General features: G+C 56.1%; 2 protein-coding genes across 3 annotated transcripts in view; both read right to left on the reverse strand.

Annotated features, from left to right (window-relative positions):
• FAM53B (family with sequence similarity 53 member B) overlaps nt 1-13,738 on the reverse strand; it is a 74,077-nt gene extending 60,339 nt beyond the window's left edge. Inside the window, exons 1-2 of the mRNA XM_047073573.1 lie at nt 13,649-13,738; nt 6,098-6,152 (exon numbers count right to left, since the gene is read on the reverse strand). Coding sequence (XP_046929529.1) covers nt 6,098-6,152; nt 13,649-13,726 — 133 coding nt within the window. The 5' untranslated portion in view covers nt 13,727-13,738. The remainder of the gene's footprint in view (nt 1-6,097; nt 6,153-13,648) is intronic.
• Nucleotides 13,649-25,353, reverse strand: part of EEF1AKMT2 (EEF1A lysine methyltransferase 2) — a 71,370-nt gene continuing 59,665 nt past the window's right edge. For both annotated transcript variants that reach the window (XR_006960960.1, XM_047073579.1), the window contains one exon: nt 13,649-13,914. Coding sequence is in view for 1 of the 2 variants with exons in the window: in XM_047073579.1 (XP_046929535.1) it covers nt 13,907-13,914 (8 nt within the window). In the remaining variant the exon portion in view is untranslated. The remainder of the gene's footprint in view (nt 13,915-25,353) is intronic.

A 25,353-nucleotide genomic window follows, 5' to 3' on the forward strand; every position in this document is an offset into this window, starting at 1 on the left:
GCCTCCAGCCAGATCAAGACTGGCTGACTCATTCTTGGATTTCACACCTATCTGCTTGTGCTGACGATGTGCTGATGTGCTGTCTCCCCAGCCCTGTGGGTTGGGTTGTGCTAACTTAGCCTCGGGGCTGCAAGGACTCTACCCTTGATTTCGGGGTAGAAGCTCTCACCGACCCTTTCAATGGGAAACTGGAGAGGTGTCCTTCCGAAGGCAGCGTTACTAAGTCCGTCCCACAAAAAGAACACAGGGGGAAGACATGCCCCAATGAGACGTGCACGGTCCCACAATGGGATCGCTGATTTTCAAACGAACTTCTAGAGCCCCCTGCCAACTGGAGTGCCTCTTTCTCCGTGTCATCAGGATGGAGACAGATTTAATTCAAGGCTGTGTCAGGAAGAAAACGTTCTTGGGCTTTGCCTGACTGGGCCCCATCTTCTGGATGTGCCCTCTTGAGTGCGATGAATCATAAAATGTCAGCTGTATCTTGGGTTCAGGCACACTGACACAGGACACCAAGCTCCTCGGCCAAGGCATGAGGACAGGGATTAGGACAGCTGGAGAGAACACTCCAGCAGCTCCATCAAGGGAAGCAAGAAGGCTGGCCTGAGGGGCTCTAGGAGAAGCGAGGCAGCTGGTAACCTTCAGAGTGGCGACCAGGGCCCTGCCCTCCCCAGCTGGGTAGGACGGCCCATGGCGGCCACCGCAGCTTCTGGGAAGCCTCTGCTCTTACAAAAAGAGGCTTGGTGGGATCCCCAAACAAGACAGTGTAGAGAGGTAAAAACCATACCAGACTGAGCACCCATCTGTATGGGGCAGGGAGCACTGAGGCCCTGTGATGGCCCGTTCAGCTCTGACCCAGACCTCCAGCCCCCACCCCTGGCCTCCAGGGGCATTCAGAAATGTGCACGGAGCCAGGATTCCCAATGGCAACAAAAACTGTGAAGGGACAGAAAGGTCACTTTTAACCATCATCTCCTTTAGATCCCCATCCTGGTTGTGGGTACATAAACAGCCTGGAACATGGGCACCTGCTTGCGATTCATCTCTAAATTGATGCGCCGGCAAAGCTGAGAGCCACTACACAGGGGAGAACTATTCGGAGAACTCAACAAATTGCATATTAATTGTTAACTAACATCCCCCTGGGACCTTTGCTGAGGCAGAGAGAGCGCGTAAGCATACATCCCAAGCACACAGCTCAACCATGAGGCACCACGGCATTCCCAGGCTTGCGGGTGGAGAAACGGAGCTTCAGAAGAGCGTCACGCCTCAACCACGGACGCACAGCGAGCCAACGGCAGGGTCTGCAATCCCAAGGCCATGCTCTTGCAGTTGGGCCAGGCTGCCCCAAACTTGACCACCTTCCTACCTGGCAATGCACCGTGGTGGGTGGTGCCCAGTGAGCCTGGCAGTTGTCTTCCCCTGTCCTCTGGCACCACTGTGGGCCCCCTCCCCGCCCCAAGGCAGGCCAGCCTGGGCGAGAAGGCAGCCCGGGAGGCTCCCTTCTCAATGGTCACTGTGAACAGCTGTCATGTGCCAACCACACTTTGCACCCACTTCCAGTCTGTACTTTATTCCGGAAACACCGTCTGAAACCAATAAATGGTGCGAGGAAACATTCAAAGCACTCTGCACGGACAAACCTGAAGCTATTTGAGGGAGTGAAAACTCACACATGTACCGATGATAAATAAAAACCAATAACAAAGAAAAAGCAAACTTCAGAAAAACCATACGTCTGCATAGTCATATATGGATGTGCTTTTAAAAATGAAAACGAAGCTCTCTCTAGCCGATTTTGGTTGATCATCTGTTTCTTATGGGAGGCTCTGGTCCAATGATCGGATTCCAAATGGCTACCTCTGAGAGAGACAGAAGCAGCGGCAGAGACCAGAAATGGGCCTGAGCCACTCAGGTGCCATTACCGTTGTCCATTTCGTCTCAGTCCTCTGCCGGTTCTAGGAAATCTAAAATGCCCCACCTCCGAGTGCCGGCTTTTGCACCCGAGGTGCAATCCCACTCCACTTCCAGCAATGAACAGTGGTGGAGTGAAAAGACCAAAAGCTATCAAATCTCAACGTGGAATCTTCCAGTCCCACGCGGCTCAGCACAGCCAACTGGTTTACCCCGTAGAAATTAACACGGAGAGTGCCCCCGGGAACAACCCTTTCATGTACAGAGTAGACTTTAACAGCCAAGTAATTAAACACAGAAAGTAAGGGCTTATAATTAAAATGCTGACAAACCTGAACCAGAGTGGCACAAGTGAGGGCTGCTATCATATTTTTACAATTCCCTTTTATACATAATGCATGATCCTTCTGCTCGTTTCTCTATGTTCTCTGCCTGTGAAATAATTTACATTAATAAATAATTTATTACCATAACTCCTAAAGTAATTATGGGTTTCCTTGCAATTTTTTTTTTTTTTAAGCATACGAATTGTTTTGTTCTCTGTTCGTTGACTTGTATTTACACGACTTTTCCTAGTGGCCTTTTTGCAATAATTGGTATTGCGTTCGCTTTCTCACCTATTATTTGATTTCCAGGCCTCTCCTCGCCTGAGTGGTGAGGAAAAGGGAATATGCAGTGTCCATTGTCCCTGCAATACAGGATTCAGTTAATGGGTGCAATTAGCCAAGGGTGGTGAATGGAGGCTGCTCTCACCCCACTTGCCCTGTTTCACCAAAAGATTAAACTGATACACGCGTGCCCCTGGGTCAGCGTGAAGAAGCATCTCCCACGGCGAACGACAGAGGACCTGGGGGGGAGCCGTGTTGGAAGGATTCGCGTAGAGCCCCTGCCTCTCCAAGCACACGGCGATCCTCTCAGGGGCGGCCGAGCCCCTTTCTCCACCCGCTGGAAGTCATGGCCGGCAGCAAGGGCTGGCCCGCCTGCCAGGCCAGCTGACCAGCAGGCGGCCCACACCCACGAAGCTGCCACCTGACCAAGGTTTCCTGTGTTGAGAACACAATAACTGGGCACGTACACAGCTCTTCCCCACAGAAGCCGCCTGCAGAGGAAATTCCAGTTCAGCAAAGAAAGTGTCCTCGGGACGGTACGGGAGGTGAGAAGGGAAGCCACGGGGCAAAACACAGTCTCTGCTAGGAGGAGCCCTTCCGGGACCAGGCGGGGCTCACAACCTAGTAAGGAGCACGGGGCCCTGGTGCAGAGCAGGCCGGGCGGTGGCCTGGCTCCACTCTGCCCTGCTCTTCTCTCTCCCCCGCTTTGGACAAGCACAAAACCACTTCTTTGTACCAAGGTCCCAAACTTGGTGTGGGGGGGTGGGGGTGGGGGGAGCGAAAGCTGGGGAGGGGCCCATAAGCCAGCTCACAACAACATAAAGTACTTAAAAAAGAACACATACTGTTGCGAGCACTTGATCATATTAGTGAGGCATTTTATCTAAGTGGGTGCAGAGGAGGCTGAGCAACTTGAAAGGGTGGTTTTTTAAGAGGAAGCAAAAAGGCCACTGCACTCCCCACCCTAATGCCCTTGCCTGGGTTTTCTTAAGAATGCTTAGGAAACTCAAACTCGCACTGGCTTCCAGCTAGGACCCTTGCATGGGGGCTCAGGAGGAGGGAAATGCCCTGAGTCACAGGGCCAAGCTGTCCCCAGCAATCACAGGAGAAGTCCACCGATCAGGGCCAGACAGGGGGTTCGGTGATTAGAGTAACAGGACATTTTGTCTTGGCTGAGTATTGTCCAGCCCTGGAAAGGCTCAAAACCCTCTTGAGAAGTCCGGCTGGACCCAGAGTGCTATTAAAAAGCAGGCAGGCCTAAAGTGAAATCTCACTCCCTGGGATGCTCCCCTGCCACCAAGTTCACGTCGCAGGGTGAGGCCACGCCTCGATTCGCCGGTTAAAGCGGGCAGGAGCGGTCACCTGAGCTTGCAGCTGCACGCAGGCATGGGAGGCCTCAGACTGCTGACACTCCACCTGCACGAGTGCCCGGAAATGGGATGAGGGCGGGAGGGACTGAGCCGGCACCTCCTGTGTGCCGCTGTCCCTTTAAATCTCACCAAGAACTGCAGTCTGCAAGATGAGGGGACCAAGGCTCAGGAAGATGGGCTGAATTCCCTGTTCCTCCAGACTCCACTGGACAGAACCCCCCTTCCCCCGCCCAGGGCAGGGGCAGACTTACTGTATCTCTGTGCCAAGTGCCTGACACTTAGCAGGTACTCAACAAACATCTAACAGAACACGTCCCTGAGATGTACCGTGAATGCACGCTTAAGATGGGTCAGGGTCTCCCCAAATCGAGGAGGGGTGGTCAACAGAAAGACGGGCACGCGGGAGAGAGAGGAGCCGAGGAGAAGGCCAGGAGGACTCTGGAGACCCCCGCGCCTGGCTGCTCCTCTGCTGCCCGGCAGTGCCCTGGAACCAGCCTAGGTCAGGTACGAGTGGCCTCGAAATAAAGACCCACGTCTGCACAGCCCCATGTACTAGCCTGGCCCAGTTGACAGCTGAAATCCAGGCGGGGCTGAGCGCCCAGGTGCCTCTCTCTCCTTCCTGGCAGGACAAAGGCAGACAGTTCAACCACAGCACAACTGAGTCCAGCCCACGAAGCAGGCGGTGAGGCAAGCTTCCGAGCCACGTGGCTAAGTGACTGAGGGTTTGTTGAAAGCCGTTAACCACCAACGAGGTGCTCAATCAAGCCCCATGCGGGGGACAGGTTTCAGAAGTGTGTCACATGGGTACACCGAGGCCAGGTGATCTCCCTGTTTCCATTTCCTCCGGGTGGCAGCATGAAGAGGGCCACCTGGGCTCTCCCACAGGGCTGTGGCTTATGACTGAGGGAAAAAAAAAAAACAAAAACAATCTTCCTTCTCCCCCAGCCTGGGTCCAGCTCTGCCAAGGGAGCTTGGTCACCTCACTAGGCCTTGGTTTCCCCAGGTGTGAACTGAGCATCCCCACCCACCCCACACCGAGGCTGCTGCCGAATCCCGGAGACCCTGCAAAGTCAGGAGCCTGGGGCTCCCTGTGACTCTCCAGCCTCGTCACCCCACCTACGGGACGGAGCCTAAAGAAGAAAAAGAAAACCCTGTGCACAGAGTCAAAGGCTGAAGGCCTGAAGTGGTCGCCTATCTCGGAGGCTTGGTTTCTGCCTCAGTGCAAACCTCACAGAAACTCATGTGGCAAGGTGTCTCCACGGGGGGCAGGAGTCACGGAGACACGGTGAAAGGAGGGATCGTGCTCGGTCATTGGGAGCACAGAAAAAAATCAATATGATCAATGCAGTCATCCCTTCTGCCCCCTTGTAAAAAAAAACAGTAATTCACACTCGCACGGGCACAGGGGACTGAGACAACCTTTCTGGAAAGCAAGCCAACAATATGAAGCAAGACCCTTAAAAACGTTCCTGCCTTCTGGCCTCTCTATTCCACTCCTGGGAACTCCTAAGGAATAATCCTGAAGGCAGACAGAAGACAATGACTTCGACGCTTAGTCACTGTTAATTAATCACACCGGCAAATAAAACAGCCACGCCACCCAACAGCCAAGAAATAGTCACAACGTTAAATACATATTGATACACAATTCAGTACTTCAGCCTCCTTAAACCAGCGTGTAAACCAACAAATGTAATGCGATGCGGGAATGATGGTAACTGTGACTCAGTGAAACAAAGAAAAGCAAAACTTCTTCGTATCTAATTCTATGTAATCCGGTGTTCATCGTGGCTACGTAAAAAAACTCACAGGACATAAAAACACACCAAAATATTAATAGGAGTTATCACTGGGTTTTGGGGGGCTAGGAGAGATTTTCATCTTATACTTTACACCGGGGTACGTTTTCCAAATTAAAAAAAAAAAAAATGAACGTGGTTACCTTAAAAACCAGACAGAAACACTCAACGTTACGGTTGGAGACGACATTTGCAAAGCACGCACCAGCGCCCGTCCGCTCACTCGGCCCCGCAGCCCGGGCGCCACTCCGGCACCACTGGGGTCGGAACGGGGTGGCAGAGTCCCCACTCTGCTCTCTGTGCCCGTGTCCGTGTCCGGAAAGGGCTTCCAACGTCTCACCTGGAGGACTCAGGCCCTGGCGGAAGGACTAGAGAAGCACTCTTCACGGCCACCTTGGTTACTCACCCATAATTCCACAAGAGAAAAGTGTCGGTCCTTGACTCATCTTCTTTGGCGTGTGCTGAAAACAACCAGAAAAGCTATTCACTCTTCGCGTCATAAGAAGCACGTTTGCACATGACCCTGCACTGATCCCTTGCTAAAGTCACAGTTAAAGGGGTAACTGCCTCTTGCCAACGTCAGATTAGGGGACGGAGACAAAAGTGTTACGAGAGGCAACATCGGCCCGTAATCAGACCCGGACTCCGCGTCCAAAGTCTCCAGTGAGTTACGGAGGCCGTCAAGTTAATGGCTTCAAAAACACACAAGAAAGCCCCGTGGCTTCTGACGCTCGGGGACTGGGCCGTGTGAGTGACACGGACGAGGTGTGATATACATGGTTCCCCAAGCCGGGCTGCAGAGAGACCTCCCCACAGCCCAGGCTGGGAGAAGAGGGGGCCTCTCGATGACAGGAAGAGCCCCCAGTGAGGAGCACAGGCCCATCTGTCACCCTCGGCTCCTTCCCTCCACCCCCCCCCCTCCCCACCCCGAGACACCAGAAGAACAGCTCTTCCTCCTCTACACAGAAGCATCAGGTAAACCTCAGGAGGGTGGCCCTTCGCCGTGCAAGCTGCTTTGCCGCAACAAGGAGGCCACCCCCGGGCACCCTCTCTGAACTGAAACAGAAACTCGAAGGTGTTATTTGGTCACAGCAAAGAGCTATGCCTTTCAGACTCCTTGGCACGGTATTCCAACGGCTTCCCTTTCCACTGGGAGCATCGTGCGTCTCCCCTCACACCGCACACCCACCCTCAACAAAATGCTACGGCCGCTGGGAGAGAAACGGGCCACTGGGGCCTCCACGAGAACCCCAAGACGGGACACTGCTCCGCGGCTACACGGTAACCTGAGCACGGAACGTTCCGGGCTCCCCTGTGCCGGCTGTGGCGGGGGTCAGGCGGCCTATTCTGACCTCTGGTGAGGAGGAGACCGTGCCCACCGGGGCCCCAGAAAGAAGGCCCCGCCTCAAGCGTTCCTACGACTCCTTCCCTCCTCCTTCCGCCAGTCACCCACTCGTAAGTACTGGAAATTATTCACACGCAGGCTGCACGAGGGGACTGACCACGTGATGGGGAAAGAAGCTCTCGGCCCCAGAGGAGTCGGCCCGTCCAAGAGAACTCCATCTTCTGGGAGGAGCCCCAAGCAACAGGGACACGCGGGCTTCCAGGCTGAGAAGAGGGCGGGAACCCAGGCCCTGGTGCCTTAAGGGCCACAAGGCTGAGGGGGAGCTGACTAGGAAAGACCTGGCCCCACCCAGATAAGGGGCGCCAAGTGCCTGCCCCCAGATCCCCAGTTCAGAGCCCTCTGCGCTCAGTCAGCTACGTGTTCATCCATTCAGGTCACTAAGGGGCCATCCCGGCCAGCCTGGGACACAGAGGTGAAGGACGCCCGCCCTGGTCCTCAGGAAGCTCACGTTTTGTGGAGGACGGAGTCACACAGACGAAACATCGCACGACAGGGAGCGTGGGAGCGGAGGGGAGAGGACCCAGGCCAAGGGTGCCGGGGTGCGCGAGGTCGGGGCCAGCGTCCTGCGGGGAACACCGGAGCCGGTGCTCCAGGACCAGAAGGCAAAGGGGGCGGGGCAGGGCTTCTCCGGTGCCCACTCCTCGGTTGAGAGCAAGAATCCTATTTTCAGGACGGGTTGCCCTCCTGGATCCCACAGTGACTTTAACCATCCAGTCTACGGCCAACCAGGAAACAGCTGGAAAAAGTCAGATGGCCGTGTCTGCCTGTCTTCCAAATGACTTGGCTCCCACAGCAGGACGCACGCTGAAAACCCACACCGAAGTCACCAAAGGGGAGTGGGTGACAAAGACCCAAGAGCCCGGCCTCTGGGCAGTGCCGCCCCCGACACCCAAGCGTGCAGCCCATGGACACCAGGCAGGCTCCGCTCCCGGGGGGGAGGGTTCACAGAGGGAAGTCGGGTTTGGCTGTGCCAGGGGCCTCGCCTGCCGAGGGAGAAAACTCCAACACTACAGGGGCACCCTGGCACAAAGCAAACACCTGCTGGGGAACCACAGCCCCCGCCCCGTGGCCGGGTTGGGGAGGCAGGTGGCAAAGCGAGCCGGGCAGGCGGCGCACAGAAAACCAAACTGGGATGGGGCCGGGGAAAGCAGAAGAGAGCAAGGACCCTCGAGCAGCCCGCCTGCTGCATTGCCGCACAGACGCCACTGAGGACGGCTTGGGGTTTCCAGACGACAGGAAGCGAGCCGGTGAGCCAGCCCGCTGACCTGTCAGCGGAGCACGGCTCACGGGGCTTTTCCTCCCACTCGGCCGGCGTGGCCAGCCCACAGACGCAGAGGGAAACCACTGCGCCAGCACACGGGGGCTCCCGGGCCCTTGCTCACCCGTTCATTCGCTCAGCAAGGATTCATCCCCATTGGCTACGGCCGCTCATTGGCCAGGCCGGGGAGCACACACGTGGAACGGGAGCGTGGAACCGCCACCGCTGCCCTCCGCTGTTAGACCGAACCAGCCTCCTAACCCGTCCCCAGCCTGTGCCGTGGGCCCATCGTCCGCTCTCCACCCAGAACCCACAGAGGCCAGGCGATGCTGCTCCTCTGCTTACAAACCTCCAATGACTTCTCACGGCAACCGGAATGAAACCCGCCACCCCTCTCCCTGCAGCCACCAGGCCCACACGAGCCAAGCCCGTGGGACACTGGCCCTCCCAATGCCACCTCGAGTCTTTCCACGACAGGCTCCCCGCCTCTTGCCACACGGCCTCCTCGGCCACCCTCCCTGACCGCCCCAGGCAAAGGGCACCCTCCCCACCCGTGCTTTTCTCCACAAGGCCTTGCAGGCAGTACGGACACTCGGCAAAGGCTCCTCGTGGGGCACAGGGCACAGGTGGGCAGCGATCGGTCGCACCCAGATCTCACACCACTTGAAGGAACATCGCCACGTCCCCTGTTCTTAGCGAGCCCCACTCCTGCTCGCTCACCGAGCACGTGAAAATGCACGACCTGGTAACGCAGCCCCCCCTTCTTCTGCTTCCAGCACCCCACTTTTGCACTGGGACCCCTCCCTCCACACAGCAGTGTCTCGGTGGGACTGTGTCTCCATCTCCCCTGACACGGGACGGGCACAGGACGTGGGTGCGGCCCTCTCTGCTCTGCGGCCCGGCTCCTGGACTGAGCAAGCGCTGGGAGTCGGCAGGGAGGCCCTGAGCCTGCCATGAGCACCTGCTTCCAAAAGCCTCCGAGCCGCCCTGTCCCTGCCCTCTCTGGGACCTCATTCACCGCTCTCCCGACAGCCTCCCGGGACGTCAGGCCCAGGCATACCCTGACCAGGATCAGGTTTCCCTGAGCCCAACACCAAGCTCCCGTCTGGGCTCCAGGTGGCCAGAGCCGATTTATCCCAAGTACACCTGGTACATGATGAAATTCCTGCTGGTATATGCCACTCTGCAGCCAGCCTTCCCACTCCGTCAAACCCTCTGCACCACTGCAGGAAGGATGGGCCAGCCAGTCACCATGCGGCGAGGCCTGCCAGGCCCTGGGGACTCCTAGCCTCAAGGTCCATACAACACTCAGTGTGCACACTGAAGCCAAGGCCTTGGCTGGTGTTTGCAGAAAATACTCTATTTCTCCGTGACGCCTCTACTCCTAAGCCTACCCCAGGGCAGGGCCTGGTCTCTGTGATATTCCTTGGGTCACAAGACAAGGTTTTGGCACCAGATCCTCCGTAGAGAAGGCAAAAGCTGGAAATCAAACTGGGGCTTCAGGGGCCCATCTGAATAAAAAGACAATTCAGGTCTTTACTTAATGAGGAACTTGCTCAGACAGAAAATGGCAGAGCTCATCTCTGGCCATAATCCTGCTTCCTCAGAACGTTCTTCTGCAGAGTAGTGACTAAAGCAATCACATCACTCCTTCTCCATGACAGTGTGATGGGGAACCACAACGTGACACAGTCGGGCTCACACCCACGCACTTGAGCAGGACAAGCAGGGCACCCCAGCCTGCTGAAAGGAACACAGTGAGACTATGGCTGTGGGAAGAAGACGGAGCCACGCCTGACAAGGAAAACAGAAGCCAAAGAGGGACGAGTGCCCCTGTGTGGACGCTCTCAAAGATGCCCACACAGACGGAGTGGTGACCCTGCCCCCCACCCAGGCGTCAGGGTTGGCCAAGGCGTGGGTAGTGGCTAAGGGTAGGTGGGAGAAAGGCACCGGACTGCCGCGGACCGCACGTGCGCCCCTGGGTTCTAACTCGGGCCAGCCTGGGGCCTGCCAGCGATCCCGGCTGGGGCTGCTGCGCCCAATGCCAACTCAGGGTGGCTGTGGGTATGAAGGCTCTCCGTGCCCAGGCAGCTGCGTGCAAGGCCTGGACGGCCAGGCTCTTCCCAAGAGGCAAATCACAGCCTCGGCATCCTGATCCGACAAGAACAAAGGCAAGTACTTGCTCCCAAAACCAGTGTCGGCTGTTGTGGGAAACACCTCGAGGCTGGGGAAACAGAGGCAGCCACTCTCCACCCTCTACCCTGGGACAGTCTCCAGACTCGAGAGAGAGGGCTGTCGCTGGCCGGGGGGGGTGGTGGTGGGGGGGGTGGGGGGGTGGAGGCAGGCTGAGCCAGGGAAGATGGTCACTCGGGCCAGGGAGAGCGGGCCATGGCCTGAGTGTGGGCGTGCAGGGAGGGGCCGGAGAACGCCGCTCCCGAGGTCAACCGTCCGGGCTGCCTTCCAGCAGCAGTAGCTAATGTTAGAACACGAGGAGGAAGAGCCCACTCTGCAGAGGAAAGCGACCAGCAGAGTGGGGGAAAGGGGAACCGAGCATAGTCCTCACCGCTGTGCAGTGTGCAAGCCGGACCGGGGCCGGGGCCGGGTGGGGCCCTCAGCCCTCTCTCCCCAGGGCCAGGCAGCTGAGCACTCCTCGGCCCTTTTTTCTATTTCCTACATCTCTCTCGGGAACAAGGCCGGTCACTTGTCCCCCGCATTTCTTTTTTAGAAAAAGAACAAGAGACCTCAGAGGGCAGGGAGGGAGGGTCTACAGGCCAACTTGCCCCGTGTCCCCAAGGCCGCTGGGTGGCCCCCAGGTGACTTTCACCCACAGTTTCAGACTTTCTCACTGCTGTGTGTCCGGGGCCTGCTCCCCTAATTCCAAAGCGGCCTGTGACTCATGTTTTCTTTTTTAATCTGAAGCCCCCCCCACCGCCACCCCCCCGCCCCCTGCTTTCTGTTATCTTCTTAGCCTGCTTAGAAAACAAAGGAGAAACACTTTTCCATGTTCCCGTTGTTATCTTGATGGTATTTACAGGAGGCTGGTGTTGCCAGTTTAGGAAGCCGAAGCAAAGCCCCCGTCTGCTTCCTCCCAGCACCGCCGGCCGGGGGAGGGAGCACACTCGACCATCACCGAACTCTCTCTTCCGTCTCACGGACGTCAACACCAGGCCGAGGCGATGCGGGGTCCTCCTTCGGTTGCTGGCTGTGCAGGCCTGGACGTCAAGTCCGCTTCCCTCAACCTTCCTTTGCTTTCCTGAGAAGATGAGTCTCCCTTCCCAGGCTAGGGCTGGGAGGCCACGCTCTTGCTGGCAGGCACTCAGGCCCTGCCTCCTCGAAGAGCAGCTCAGCTGACCTGGGGCCCACGTGCCCCGGGACCTGCTCCACAGCCAGCCCCGGCCAGGCCGGCCCTGAGACGGGACCAAGTTCAGCAGCGGCTGCTGAGGCCAGCAGCACAGCTGGAACCGGGCAGGGACCCTCCCTGGGGACCTCCAGATGGCCCTCACCCCGGAGGTCGTTCCTTTTTGGTCAGAGCTACTCCAGATGTGTTCTTCAGATTTCGGCAGGAAAACACCCCACCCCCACCCCCCACCAGCAGAAAGCAGAGCGGCTCGTACCCGCACCTCGGCTGTGAACCTGAGCAGCAGCCAGAGAGGAACCAGAGCAAACCCGAGCTGAGCAGCAGCTGGGGTGCAGGAACCCACATTCACTCACTCTACAAATGTCCCTGAGCACCGCCCAGGCCCTGGTCTCAGGCACTGGGTACTCAGCAACAAGCAAAAGAAACCAAATTCCTTGCCTTCATGAAGCTCACATTTCAGCGAAGTCTTTCAACAAACGAGATCAGAATGCGGGATAGGCACTCCGAGGGAAGACAGACAGGGAGAGGGGCAGCAAGCATGGGAGAGGGGGTGAAGGTGGCAGAGTTCAATGTTAGGTTAAGTGAGCAAAAAAGAAAGGGAGGGAGGGAAGGAGCCCTGCTAAGCGGCAGTGTTCTGGGCCACACAGGAAGTGCAAAGGCCCCGAGGCAGGCTCCTGCTTGACATGTTGAGCGAGGAGGCCAGTGTGGCTTGAGCGGAGTGGAGGGAGCAGAGGGAGAGCAGAGAAAAAGCAGCATGGTCACAGAAAGCCGGAGGACATGGGCCTCATGCCTCCCGGCCAGGTCTTTGGCATTTGCTCAACCTGAGGTGGGAAGCCCGTGGAAGGCTGGAGCAGGGGAGGGATGCCTTGTAGTCCCTGTGGCTGCTGGGTGCGTAACGGGCTAACGAGCCAGAAGCAAGTCTGTTACGACAAACTTCCAGACGAGACAGGACGGCAGGTGGGACCAGAGTGGCCGCAGTGGGGATGGCGAGAGAGAATCCAGTTAGAGATACTCAATGCAAAGTGGAAAGGAAGCCGTGATGGGCGGAGAGACCCGGCCCACCTTCGCTTGCGGAATGCTTCCAGTCCGGTGCCCGGCACACCCACGGCGGGCCGTAAAGGCCTCGGGTCTCGGCAGCCTTCCCACACTCCTTCAAGGGCTGGAGACCCGGCCTGTCCTGTCTGCTCTAGGCCTGGCTGTCGGTGCGAGCCCGGGGAGGGAGCCCACGAGGGTGCCAGGGTGGGCTCACCCGAGGGGCTGTGAAGGGCACCGGGATGGGTGCCTGCTGACCACAGAAGCGGCAGAGTGCTGGGGATGTAGCTATCTGCAAAACTCCCCCCCGAGTGTATTCAAGCCGGAGCGGGACCTCTTCTCGGCCCCTCTGCGGGGAAGCGGCCCCGCTCACTTCCGAGGAGCTGGGGCTGGAAGGGGGTTAGGAGGCTACTCTGTTCTCAGTCGGAGAAGGCCGGGCCGTCTGCCTCTCTGGCCCAGCCCATCAGGCAGCTTGGTCAGAGGACAACTTGGGCAGAAGGCGGCGGAGAGCGGCTGTCCCCACAGCCCACCATCTTGGCCGCCAGACCGCGCCTTCTTTCCCCCTCCTCTCCCACCCCTGACATTCCCCAGGCGGCCGCCACCTCCCTTCCGGAAACCCCCTCCCCTCCCCGGGTGGAGACCAGAAGGAGCTGCAGGGACGGCAGAACCACGCTTGGTCCTATTTAGCAGGGCGCTGGCCGGACCTCGCCAGCTACTTCCTGAAAGTACTTGGCCAGGCTCTGGGTGACTGTGCCCACTGCCCTGGCCTGCAGCATCTCCCAGAGTTCTGCTCCCGGGCACTCTGGATTCGGTCTGCTAAGCCTGCATGTTCGGTCCACAGCCCCAGCTGGACACCAGGCCTCAAGAAAGGTCATCTGAGATACGAGGCCCACTGAGTCCTTACCAGCTCAGGGTTGAAGGTCCTGCATGCTATGGAGTCAGCTCCCTGGTTGTCGAGGCTTTTACTCAGGATCATCACCATGGTAGGGACCTCAGGCACTGGGCTCCATCCCAGGGTGGGCACGAGCCATCTTCGGTTGGGCAGACTTGGGCAGAGGGTGACCTCCTGGGCACGTCCCAGGTGACTGGCATCAGCAGTAACAGCTCCCCATCGGCCGCTTGCCCTCAGGCTGGGGCTCTTCCAGGAAACGGCCAAGTGCAGTCAACTCCCTGGAAAGACAACAGAAAGGCAAAGGGATTCAGGTCTTGGGAAGACCAGGGCCCTGAGAGAGCTGCCCACGCCCCCGCCAACCCCATGCCGGGACCCTGCTTGGAATGGAACTGCCTCCCTGCCGAAGGAGAGGCAGTCTGGCCACAAAGTCCAGAATCACCTTCTCAGAGTCCCCACCCCACCTCATGCCAGCCTTGAGGCGTCCCTAAAGCCAACGCACTGGTGGGTCCAGCGACGTGTCTCAGTTTAGCCACATGGCACCTTTAAGACCTATCTCAGGGTCTGGGTCGGTCACAATCTGCTGTCCCCCAGACTCTGCTCAAGTCACGCGACACCTTCCACCCAGCTGGCTTTACAGACAGCTTCGGTATATGCCCAAGGCTGAGGGTCAGATACAGACCAGCCCCACAGTCAAAACTGAAGGGGTCAGCCCTCAGGCAGCCTCAGTCAGCAAGGAGGCTACTACCCTCCTCCCGGTTATGAACAGAAGCTACTGGAAGAATCTGGAGGGTTTGTTTATTTGGAGAACTTACTTTACTTACTTACTTACTTATTTATTTTGAGAGAGAGAGAGAGAGGCAGAGAGAGAGGAAGAGAAAGAGAATCCCAAGCAGGCTGCAAGCAGTCGTGGCAGGCCCTAACGCGGGGCTCTGACTCACGAACGGGGAGATCATGACCTGAGCCAAAATCAAAGAGTCAGGCACCCTGGCCACTGAAAGGCACATATCTAGGGGCACCTGGGTGGCTCAGTCTGTTAAGCGTCCGACTCTTTGATTTTGGCCCAGGTCATGATCTCACGGTTTGTGAGCTGGAGCCCCATGTGGGGCTCTGCACTAACAGGACAGAGCCTGCTTGAGATTTTCTCTCTCTCTCTCTCTCTCTCTCTCTCTCTCTCTCTCTCTGCCCCCCCCATTCATGCTCTTTCTCTGTCTCTCAAAATAAATACACTTAAAAAAAAAATTTTAGGGGCGCCTGGGTGGCGCAGTCAGTTAAGCGTCCGACTTCAGCCAGGTCACGATCTCGCGGTCCGTGAGTTCGAGCCCCGCGTCAGGCTCTGGGCTGATGGCTCGGAGCCTGGAGCCTGTTTCCGATTCTGTGTCTCCCTCTCTCTCTGCCCCTCCCCAATTCATGCTCTGTCTCTCTCTGTCCCAAAAATAAATAAAAATGTTGAAAAAAGGAAGAAAAAAAAAATTTTAAAGGCGCACTATTTCTCATCCCTAGAAGGACATCTCAACAACGACACATTTGCAATACTGGGGACTTTGTAGCCTGAGACCTCTCAGGCCGCCATGCCACACGGCCCACCAGGACCTCCTCCCGCGTCATCCCCCAAACAAATGCTGAAAGAACACAGCCCTTGGCTCAGGTTTGAAAACACACTCCTTACAAATCAGTTTCTCTGATCCTGTTTCGCCATCCCACCCTTCTGTGGTTACACCGACAAAGGAAGTCACATCAGATGCAAGGAACCCGAAGACCACCATCACAAAGTAAAAAAAAATCACGACGATAATAGTAGAAAAGGCCAGCTCCTAATCTGTAATTAAAAACAAACTGCTCGGTGCAGGAAAATGTTTTAGAATCTGTTGCTCTGTGTAAAAATTAATTGCACCCTGGTATTTACTTGCTATCCAGATTGTAAATCATATTTTCCTGTTTACTTCGATTAGACTTTACAGTGGGTGTTATTGAAATTGCTCAATTACGGGCCAGCTGGCAAGCACAGGAAAATTACCTTCTACTGTTCTTCGAAAACAAGGTTCATCCAAAGTGCAAAAGCAAGGAAGGGAGGGGGGGAAATCAATACATTTTCAAAGGACTGGCTGTTCAGGAAGAGGCCTGGTGAAGGGTAGGCTCCCAGGTCGCACCGGGTGACCTGATGCGCACTTCAACACCACATCGGCCTAGAAGCAACACATTCTGACCAAGAGTGAGCTGCTCAAGGAAAGAATTTCAGACCACTCCTCCAAGCTCCGGCCAGAAAGCTGAGCCAGAAATGCCCGCCAGCCCCCTGGATGCTTGGCTGGGGAGCGGGGCTGGGAGGCGGGGTGCCACGGACTCTCCCTTCAAAGGGACCCTTTGTGCCGCCTCAATGGCGGAGTCGAGGCCCGCCGGCGGCCATCTTCTCTCTGGGTACGACCTCATGCAGTTCTGGGGCAGCCAGCCATTGGCCCAAGGCCCAGAGGTAACCTGCCCTGGCACCACCCCGCCCCGCCTCTCACTTCCGTCTTCCCTAAAAGGCAGGAGGGCTCGGAAGGTACCAGCTCACGTCCTCCTCGGTCAAGGACACCTGGGGCGGAATCCCAGCTCTTGAAACGCACCGTCTGAGTGACCTTTACCAAGTTCAGTCTCTTTCTCTCTCCATAAAATACGGACGACAGTGCCTGCCTCAGAAGACGGCTGTACCATCTGACAACAGAGTTCAAACCCTTTGCTCAGTGAGAAGTCCTAGCTCATGTGCTCCTGTGAGGAAGCGCTCGATGAACGGCAGCTACCGTCACAACTTTCGTCGGGGAGGCTGAGGGTCCCGATCCTTTCTCGGCAACGGACGCCCGAGCAGCGAGCTGTCCTCTCGGACTTTTTTAAAGAGAAAGTCCGTTAAATTGTTTTAAGGCCAAATTCGAGCAGGATGGCACTGGTCATATGATGGGCCATCTCTCTGGTGAAACAGTAGGTGGTCATTGAGAATGATGCTGTGGGACTCCGTTGCCATGGAAACACATTAGGCCACCAGGATGCCGCCGATAGGCACCAAACATGAAGCCGGACCGAGGCAGCGGTGCGGGCGTCCCTGCTCTTGCGGCTCTGCCCCCGCTGGAGCCCCGACGAGACGCGGGACTCATGGCGGCAGCACGAGGGGCGAATACCAGAGCCCCACATGCTTCTGGAAACGGATGGTCGGCAAACACGGCAGGCGCCCAGTGGAGAAGGGAAGTCGAGCGCGATGCCTGTCCTCGAGGGTCACGGAGAGTTCCGCGAACGCAGGCGCTAATCTAACTAAGGCAGGCAGGGGTAGGGGGCACCGGAGCGCAGTGATAAACCGCCCCCCACCCCCGGACGTGTGCCGACAACATGCAGCATGACCCAGAAGAGCCCAGGAGTGGGGACAGCCAAGAAGCCACCACCCGGGGACTGGTCACACACATCGCGGTGAAGCCACGTGAAGGAACGCCGTGCCGCTTTAGCCACGGATGGAACGAGGCAACTCTGATGGTACAGATGTGAAACCCTCCCCAAGACACCCCGTGAAACGAGCGGAGAGAGGAGAATGGCGCAGTCCCAAAAGCACGGCCGCCTTATGGAAGGGCCCGCAGTTCCAGAGTACGAGGCGCTTTGGTCGTGCGGCCTTGCGTGCTCCTTAAATCCTTCATCCAGGGCATAGGATACTTTTTTGGTTAAAAAGAAAATAGGCAAGATTTCACCAGGAAGGGAAGGCACACTAGCGGAAGTAAGACCGTAGGCAAAGCACAGTGGCCTGCCCTGTGCACGGGACGCGGTGAGCACCCTGGTGGCAGGAGCACAGGGTGTGTGGCAAGGAGAGGCGGCCGCCAGAACAAGGAGCTGGGACGGCCAGTTCAAGCCAGAAGAGCTCTGCATGCCCACTGAACACAGACTTTTTTTCTTTTTTTTTTAATGTTTTTTTCAGAGAGAGAGAGTGTGCACGCAAGGAGGGGAGGAGTAGAGAGAGAGGGAGACACAGAATCAGAAGCAGGCTCCAGGCGCTGAGCTGTCAGCACAGAGCCCGACGCGGGGCTCGAACTCACGGACCTCGAGATCATGACCTGAGCTGAAGTCTGTCACTTAACCAAATGAGCCACCCAGCCGCCCCGTGAACACAGACTTTATCATGTGGCCACAGGGGGCTCCCCAAGGGGCTCGTCTGCTTTGATCTGTTGAAAAAGAGTGATTTTTTTTTTTTCTGGGCCCTTTGCAACACCTAGCACAGTGCCCCGAATACAGTAAGAGCTCAAACACATTTTGAAAGAGACTAAATTGTAGCAACATCTGAAAGGATCCAGGCACATTCTTAGACTTTGTGAGGCAAATCCAGACCAGCAGAGCCTGGCACAATCTGGAATTCCCTGGGATTCCTTTGATCCCTGGCATGGGCCTGGCCAAGTTCACTGGGGAATGCCAGTGCCCGTCCAGAAACTCACAGCCCAGTCTGAGAACGGGGCCAGGGGCTTCTCAGGGAAAAGCTGGGGGCGGGAGAGAGGGGGGCGGTTGAGGCTCAGCCTTTGAAGGGACAACTGGTAAACTGGTAATGTGGCTCTGCCCAAGGCAGAAGGGGGTGCCTCAGAGTCACAAGTGGCAAGGTAAAGGCCTCCTGGTCTGGGGCACAGACCCTGCTCTGGCCTGGCGGGTTTTCTTTTAACCCATATTAAGAACAGCTTCGAGGGGCACCTGGCTCAGTCGGTTAAGGGTCCGATTCTTGATTTCAGCTCAGGTCATGATTCCAGGGTCATGAGCACGGAGCCTGCTTAAGATTCTCGACACCCCCCCCCCCCAGTCTGTCCCTCTCCCACGCTCACGTTCTCTCAAAAGCAAAGAACAAAAAAACAGCTTCTATCTATTGAGAACCTACTGCATCCCAAGTACTTTATACACATCAGCTATACAACAGGCTCACTTTACCCCCATTTTACAGATGGATAAAGCTCACCAAGGCGGAGAGGCTGATCTTGCATCTGAACCCAAGTGGCCCAGCTCCCAGGCATATGCTTCCCACCGATGTCCACCTGCAACATGGCCCCACTCCTCAGCTGCCCCCCCATCCCAAGTGCATCCTTCAAAAGCCCACTCAAGCAACTACCATAGACCCCAGCAAGTGGTCTCCTTGGCATTTATCCCAGAGGAACGCAAACTTACGTTCACACAAAAACCTGCACATGACTGTTCACAGCAGCTATATTCCTGACAGCCCAGACCAAGAAACAACCCAGATGTCCTTCAAGGGGCGAATGGAGAAACACACTGTGATACAGGCACACCGGGGAATACTACTCAGCGTTAAAAAGGAATGGACTGTTGAAACCTACTGGAATGACTCTCCAGAGAATTATGTGCGGTGAAAACACCCAATCCCCACACGTTAATTATGGCATGATTCCATTCACGTAGCATTCCTGAAATGACAAAGTGCCAGAAATGAGGCATAGATTAGTGCGGACCTGGGGTCTGAGATGAGGGTTTGGGCTGGGGGTGTGGGAGGGCGAGGCAGGTGGGGGATGAAAAGGCCACAGAAGGCATCCTTCTGGTGATGAGAATGTCCCATGCCTTGACTGCCTCTGTGTCGATTTCCTGCTTGTGATACTGAATGACAGTTGTGCAAGATGTCACTACTGGGGGGAACCAAGTAAACGACACATAGGATTTCTACGACTTAACAATACGTGTAAATTTACGACGATCTCAAAATTTTAGAAACCTACTCAATCTATGCATTTATCAAAACCAATAGAACTATCTGGGGTGCCTGGGTGGCCCAGTCGGTTCAGCGTCCGACTCGATTTCAGTTCAGGGCATGATCTCATGGCTCATGGGTCCAAACCCCACATCGGGCTTTGCACTGTCAGCGCAGAGCCTGCTCGGGATTCCCTTCCCCCCACCCCCTCTGCTCTACCCTCCCTCACTCGCGTGCACACGCTCTCTCTCAATAATAAACTTAAAAAAAAAAAAACGCATAGAAATATCAAAAACATGAATTGCACTGTAAGTAAATACAAAGCTTAAAAGTAAAAAGCAGAAGTCCACATGGCTGCCACTGCCTGTACCAAGGAAACCACGTGCAAGGTAGGGCAAGGACCCATGCTGTGGGCTCTAACAGCCCCCGCCTTCGCTTTGAGCATATCACCTGACTTCAGTGTCCTCCTCTTTAAAACGAAAGCAGTGACACCTTTGCTCTGGGGGCTGCGGGGAGATCGGATAAGAAAATATGTATGGAAGAGTGGGGCACAGAGAAGGCCCCGGACATCAGTGCCTGGCCCCCTCGGCACAAGTAGCCACTGTCGGTCTCTCAACATCTTCCCGGTACATCTCCTACTGATTCCCTGCCTTTGTTTACATCTTGTACTGTCACTTCCCTGTGCCCTTATTTAGGTAGTAAATCAGACTCCCTGCACAGTGCTCATGGCAGACAGAGGGGCCTCGCACCCTGCCTCCACATCCATCTGAGGTGCCACTGTGCACGGGAAGGAGGGGTCGCCCCCACCCCCGCAGGTGCCTGCTATTCAGGGGCATGTACACTCTCAGGCTCTGACCCCAGGAGGCCCCACTCAGTGATTCACCTTCTCCAGCATTTCCATCGAAAGAGCAGAAAGCAAAGTCAGACTTTCTACTGATCTGTGATCCCACTTCCCTGACCACCCTCCTGTTCCCTGGGCATAGATGGGGTGGCAGAGGGCTCTGCCCACCCCCCCAAGTCCTGCCCCAAGGGTGCATCTACCTAAAGACAGCCCGGACTCCCCGACACTGTGCCCAGAACCAGGCTTGCAGGTTGGGAAGGGTACCAGGCGACACCGCCCACCCTCAGAGAGAGGCCCTGGATCCCGCACCACGGCACCTCAGTCCCAGAAACAACCCCCATCTCCCTTCACAGCCCCTCCCCCCATACGGCCATACCCCTGGCCTCCACCTCCCTGAGCACCAACCATGGGCCAGGCTCTTCTCATTTAACCTCTCACATTCCTGTGAATAGGCATCTGTTAGCAGAACTCCCATTTTCCAGATGAGAAGGTTGAGGCTCCAGGAAAATAACTCCAGCATTTGCCCAAGATCCTACAGCTAGCAGGGGGTGAGGTCAAGATGTGAATCCAGGCCTGCCTTTTCGGCCACTCTCTCCCTGATGCCACAGGGAACAGGGGACGGCCTCGATCCCTCACACAAGTCCTTCCTAACATGAGACGTCCTTGCTTTTGTTCGGGATCTTCAATCCAGAACATCCATTTGCAACCCTTGAATCCAGCTCTCTGATACCACTGTGGTCAGGGACTCTCAGCTTCTGGCAAACGGGAACCCTGCCGGGTGCATGCGAAATGAATTTATAGAATGCTAAAAAGTTTTGTAAACTCTAAACCTCTATAGAACTCTCAAGTAGATTAAAGGAGTTTACCAAATGCTTCTGTAATGCACTTTGAAGGGTTATCCCTTAATAAGAAACTGACCACACTGGAGATCGTCAAGACAAACTCTGCCTTCTTTTAAAGAGTATCTATATCCTGTGTTTACTACTTGCACAAGTTAGTTTTACAGCAGGAGAATATCTCGCCGCCCTAAACACAGCGCTCAGAGCAAAAGCTAAACAGGACCTTGGCCACAGACAGTGACTCTCCTGATGGCTCAAGCAAGCCATTTCTCGGTGTGTCCACCTCCCCTTCCATTAAGCAAAGGAAATGGGAGGAAAACAGCCATCCTACAAGGTCTTCGGGAAGGCCGCATGCATTTTTAGACCTTTGAAACTTCAGCCGTTGGCAGGGCAAAAGCAGTCTGGGGACAGGACCTAGAAGCAAATTCGTGAACACGTGGAGAAGTGCGTCTTTCGGTGGGTCGTGCCTTCTGCCAGACCCTGCGACAAGCCGATGGAGGGGCGGAGGGGGGAGCTGCAAGCCCGTGGTGGCATCGAGGCTCCCCTCTGCCGAAGGAAGGAAGGGAACGTGCCCAGGGTCACCTCTGGCTTGCTGCCTCTGCACCTCAGTCCCCCCAGAGCTCACAGGGTGAAAGTTAAAAGCTGCAGGAGCGTCCCCACAGCCCATCCTCTCGCGGACCCCGTCAGTGCCAGGAAGAGGGCCCGGAGGCTCAGTAAGAGGACGTGGGTCTGGACAGGGCACGCTTCCCAGGCCTTCGAGTCCTCCCGAAAGAGAACTGATGAGAGACAGCTATGCCTCCGGCACCTTCAACACACAGACAGAAAACCGGAGACGAGCAGGGCCCCTCTAGTCGATATGGTGACACCTCGGACGTGCTCGACACCCAACACTGCTAATTTAAGCGAATTTCAGAGTCCAGAAAAAAAAAAAAGTTTGTTTTTTTTACCATTTTCCCAGCATCTTCTGGGTCTGTATCTCAGGAAGTCAGAGGTGACACAGAGCCTACCTTTCATCAGAGCACGAATACAATAAGAGTAGCCATGGCAACCATACCACATTCTATGCTTACTGCTTCCTCAAGGTGTCCCTACAAACGGGCACTGTGGCTGTTCCATTTTACGGAGCGACAAACTGAGGCATGGGCCCAAGGTCACCCAGGCATGAAGGATAAAACAAGGACTCAAGCCACATCGGCCAAACTCCAAAGACTTTGTCTTAATCACGGAGCCTTCTAGCAGAAATGTGTAAATTTCCCGGATCTGTACATTTCCCCGTAGTGATCCTTTAAGCATTTGATTTCTCAGTTAAACTGACCGGATGCTGAAGCAAATGCCGGGTTTGCAGTACACCCTTGTCCACACAGCTCACCCTGAGGTATCCCAGGCTGAACACCCACCTTCTGGAACCTAGTGCTGAAACACAGCACTAGGGGTTCCAAGGCAGGCAGGGACCGGGGGCGCGAGAGGGCAGCTCAGAGAAGGTGAAAAGAACATGAAGTCATCACTTTCTATCCTTAACTGCATGGATGGGCAGCTGAACCGGGTGCCATGCAGAAGGTGAAGTGCTCCCCAGGAAAGCCGGGGTGCTCCCAGCCCCGGGGGGAGTCCTGCTACGCCAGCCAGAATCTAGTCCATCTGTCCCCATCTCGCTGGGCCTCTGCCTCCGACCACCCCTCCGCCACAGCCCACCTTTCTCCCCGAGTCCACTCCCAGGGTGCTCCTGGTGGGGAGCGGGGGTGGGGGGGCGCCCCTCCACCTGCACAGTCCGGCTGTGGACCTGCCTCAGTCACCCTCCGGTCTCAGCACAGAGCCTGCCCCAGCAGGAACCTGATACCAACGTCTTCAGTGGCGTCCACAAAGCTGGGGAAGGGTGCCGGATTCCCGTCCAGAAGCCACCCTTCCACCCAGCTCGGTCCCGGAGGAGCTGTGGAGCCCTGGGCGAGCTACGCAATTTTGCTAAGCTCACTCTCATCCTCTGTAATCTGTAAGAAGGGATCCTGGTCCTGCCCACCTCAGGTGGAAGGTTAAGGAGGGAAGACTCTGGAAGGTGGGGGCCCTTAGAGAATGTCCCTACAGGCACGCAAGGCCACAGGTGAGCACAATTCTGAGCAGAGTGTAGGCCCTTCCTAGATGCTTATAAACTATCTAACAAAGATCGCGTCCTCAACGGCCATGGCACGAGCTGCTGGGAGCAGGAAATAGGAATCCCCCCAGCCCCTCGCTCCTGGGATGGGGCTGCTGGACCTCCAAGTCCGCTACTGATTTTTATGCTCACTCAGGGTTCCATTTGCATGTGACAGGTGAGGAAAGTAGGCCCCCAGAGGCAAAATGGCCTGAAGCCTCACAGGTGGCACAGGCCTGCATCACACTCTCAGGGGAGAAGAGATACTTTGTTGCCGCAAAACTCAAGCACCTGCTCCTCACAGAGGGCGTGCTCACCCCACCCCAGCCCTCACCCCAAAGCAAGGCGTGTCCCTGGAGGTTATTTTTCTTCGCAACTGAGATGAACACACCTTCCCTGGCCTAGTCCTTCAGGTAATCAGAGGCCACCAAGGGTCCACGTTTGGAGAAGGACTGGCAGTCACATTACCTGGCTAGAAAGGAACCCACCCTGTGCCCTTGGCAGAAGAGACCCACCCGAGCTCCCTTAAGAGACCATCTTACTCAAGGGGAGAAAACCAAACCGCACAATGAGCCCCTGAACCAAATCGGGACTCTGTTCTCTGGGACTTTACACAGTCATTCTCAGTGTCGTAGGGATTTTCTGGGGTTTTAAGCAAATAACATTTCGAGGTGGGGGCGGGGGGGAGAGTGACATTATTCGGGGACGTGAAAGCGTCGAGACCCAGAGCCAAAACAAAGCTGAACATGGGAACGACACAGCCGGTGTTGCTTCTTGAAACCAAAGCCAACTGCATGCATAACTTGTCAGGAGCTCGTTTATCAATGAGAACCGACAGACACGTTTCCTACGAGCTCTCGGGCAACGCTCACTACCGTTCCTGACACGTTAACCCACCAGACGCCGCGAGAGAAGAGCGTGCTTCGGGCTAGAACTTGCTGAGCAAACTCAAAAGGAAGGGAACGAAGGCCGGGGAGAGGACCGGTACTTACTGAGCACGGAAGCAGACACCAGCTTCGCCTGCAAGCCAGGGTGAAGGAGAGGAAGGCAGAGAGCAGGGGACAGGGAGACACAGCAAGGGCCCCAAAGATAATCTACTGAAATGTTAAGCCACTTAGCCTAAGACGACCATGACCTGTTCTTCAGTCAGACCTGTTTACGAGTACAGCGAATTTAATCAAACCATGATTAAAAACCAAAAGACGTGAAGAGTTTAAAAAAAAAAAAAATCAAAAGTCTATATAGAGAAGCCCATATAAGAGGCAGTGTGCTCTGGGCGGAGCCAGCAGGGCTCAGAGGAAACATGGATTCTGGCGTCGGCTCCGCCCCTGAGCCGCTCTGCCTGCTGGCCAAGCCACATTCCCTCTCTGGGCCTCAGTTCCCTCCCCTGTCAAACGGGAGTCATTATTTCTGACTAGCGAGCGTGTGCGTGCAAGCCACCTGCCAGGTCATTCTACCTCTCTGAGCCTCAGTTTCCTCGCCTGTGACATGCAAATGGGAACTGAGTGTGTCTGAGTCTCAACCACGGATCTGAGGGGGTGTGAGCTGTGAGAAAGGATGGTAAGAGCGGAAGGAGCAACCGCTGTGGGGGGCTGTGTGCAGGCCGCCTTCCTGGTCCCGCTCGGAGCTAACCTGTCCTGTTCAAGGTCCCGGGACACTGGACAGCAGCAAAGGCCAAACCCTCACTCGCTGCGCAGCCTCAACTATCACCTCCCACACGGCAAAGCAGGAAGCAGGAAGCCACCCTGACGTTCTGATGCGTTAGCAATCCCAGGGGCAGGTAATGCCAGGTAACTGGAGGCTGGGGGAGGTGGGGTTGCAGAGCCCGCCCCTCTCTCTTACATCCTGAAGGAGCAGAGACAGGACTGTCGTACAAGTGCATGTTCCAAGCTCAGTCCCGAAGCACACAGGGGCGGCCTGGTGTCTTTCAGTGACACTGACAACATTCTGAATTAGGAGTTTCTTGATGGCCCAGGAAGTCAGTCGGTCACCAGCTTCCACACCTTCATCCCCCACCTCCGCTACGAGAACACCCTCTTCCTTTCTAAAACATTTATGGAGACTTTCGGGGTCCAAAGACGGCTACGTTCTCCTGCTCCCGCAAGATGAGCCGCCCCCCAGCCTGGGCTACAAGCATGGTCTTCATGCTCCAGAAGGTCCACGGGCAGGAACAAGGACTCCAGCCCCAACCCCGGCCGCACCCCAGTGCTGCTCCCACAGGACTGCCACGCC

The sequence above is a fragment of the Lynx rufus genome, unplaced genomic scaffold (genome assembly GCF_022079265.1).
Source record: "Lynx rufus isolate CCGP_SWC_20201006 ecotype Redwood Valley unplaced genomic scaffold, mLynRuf1.p SCAF_11, whole genome shotgun sequence".
Taxonomy (NCBI): domain Eukaryota; kingdom Metazoa; phylum Chordata; class Mammalia; order Carnivora; family Felidae; genus Lynx; species Lynx rufus.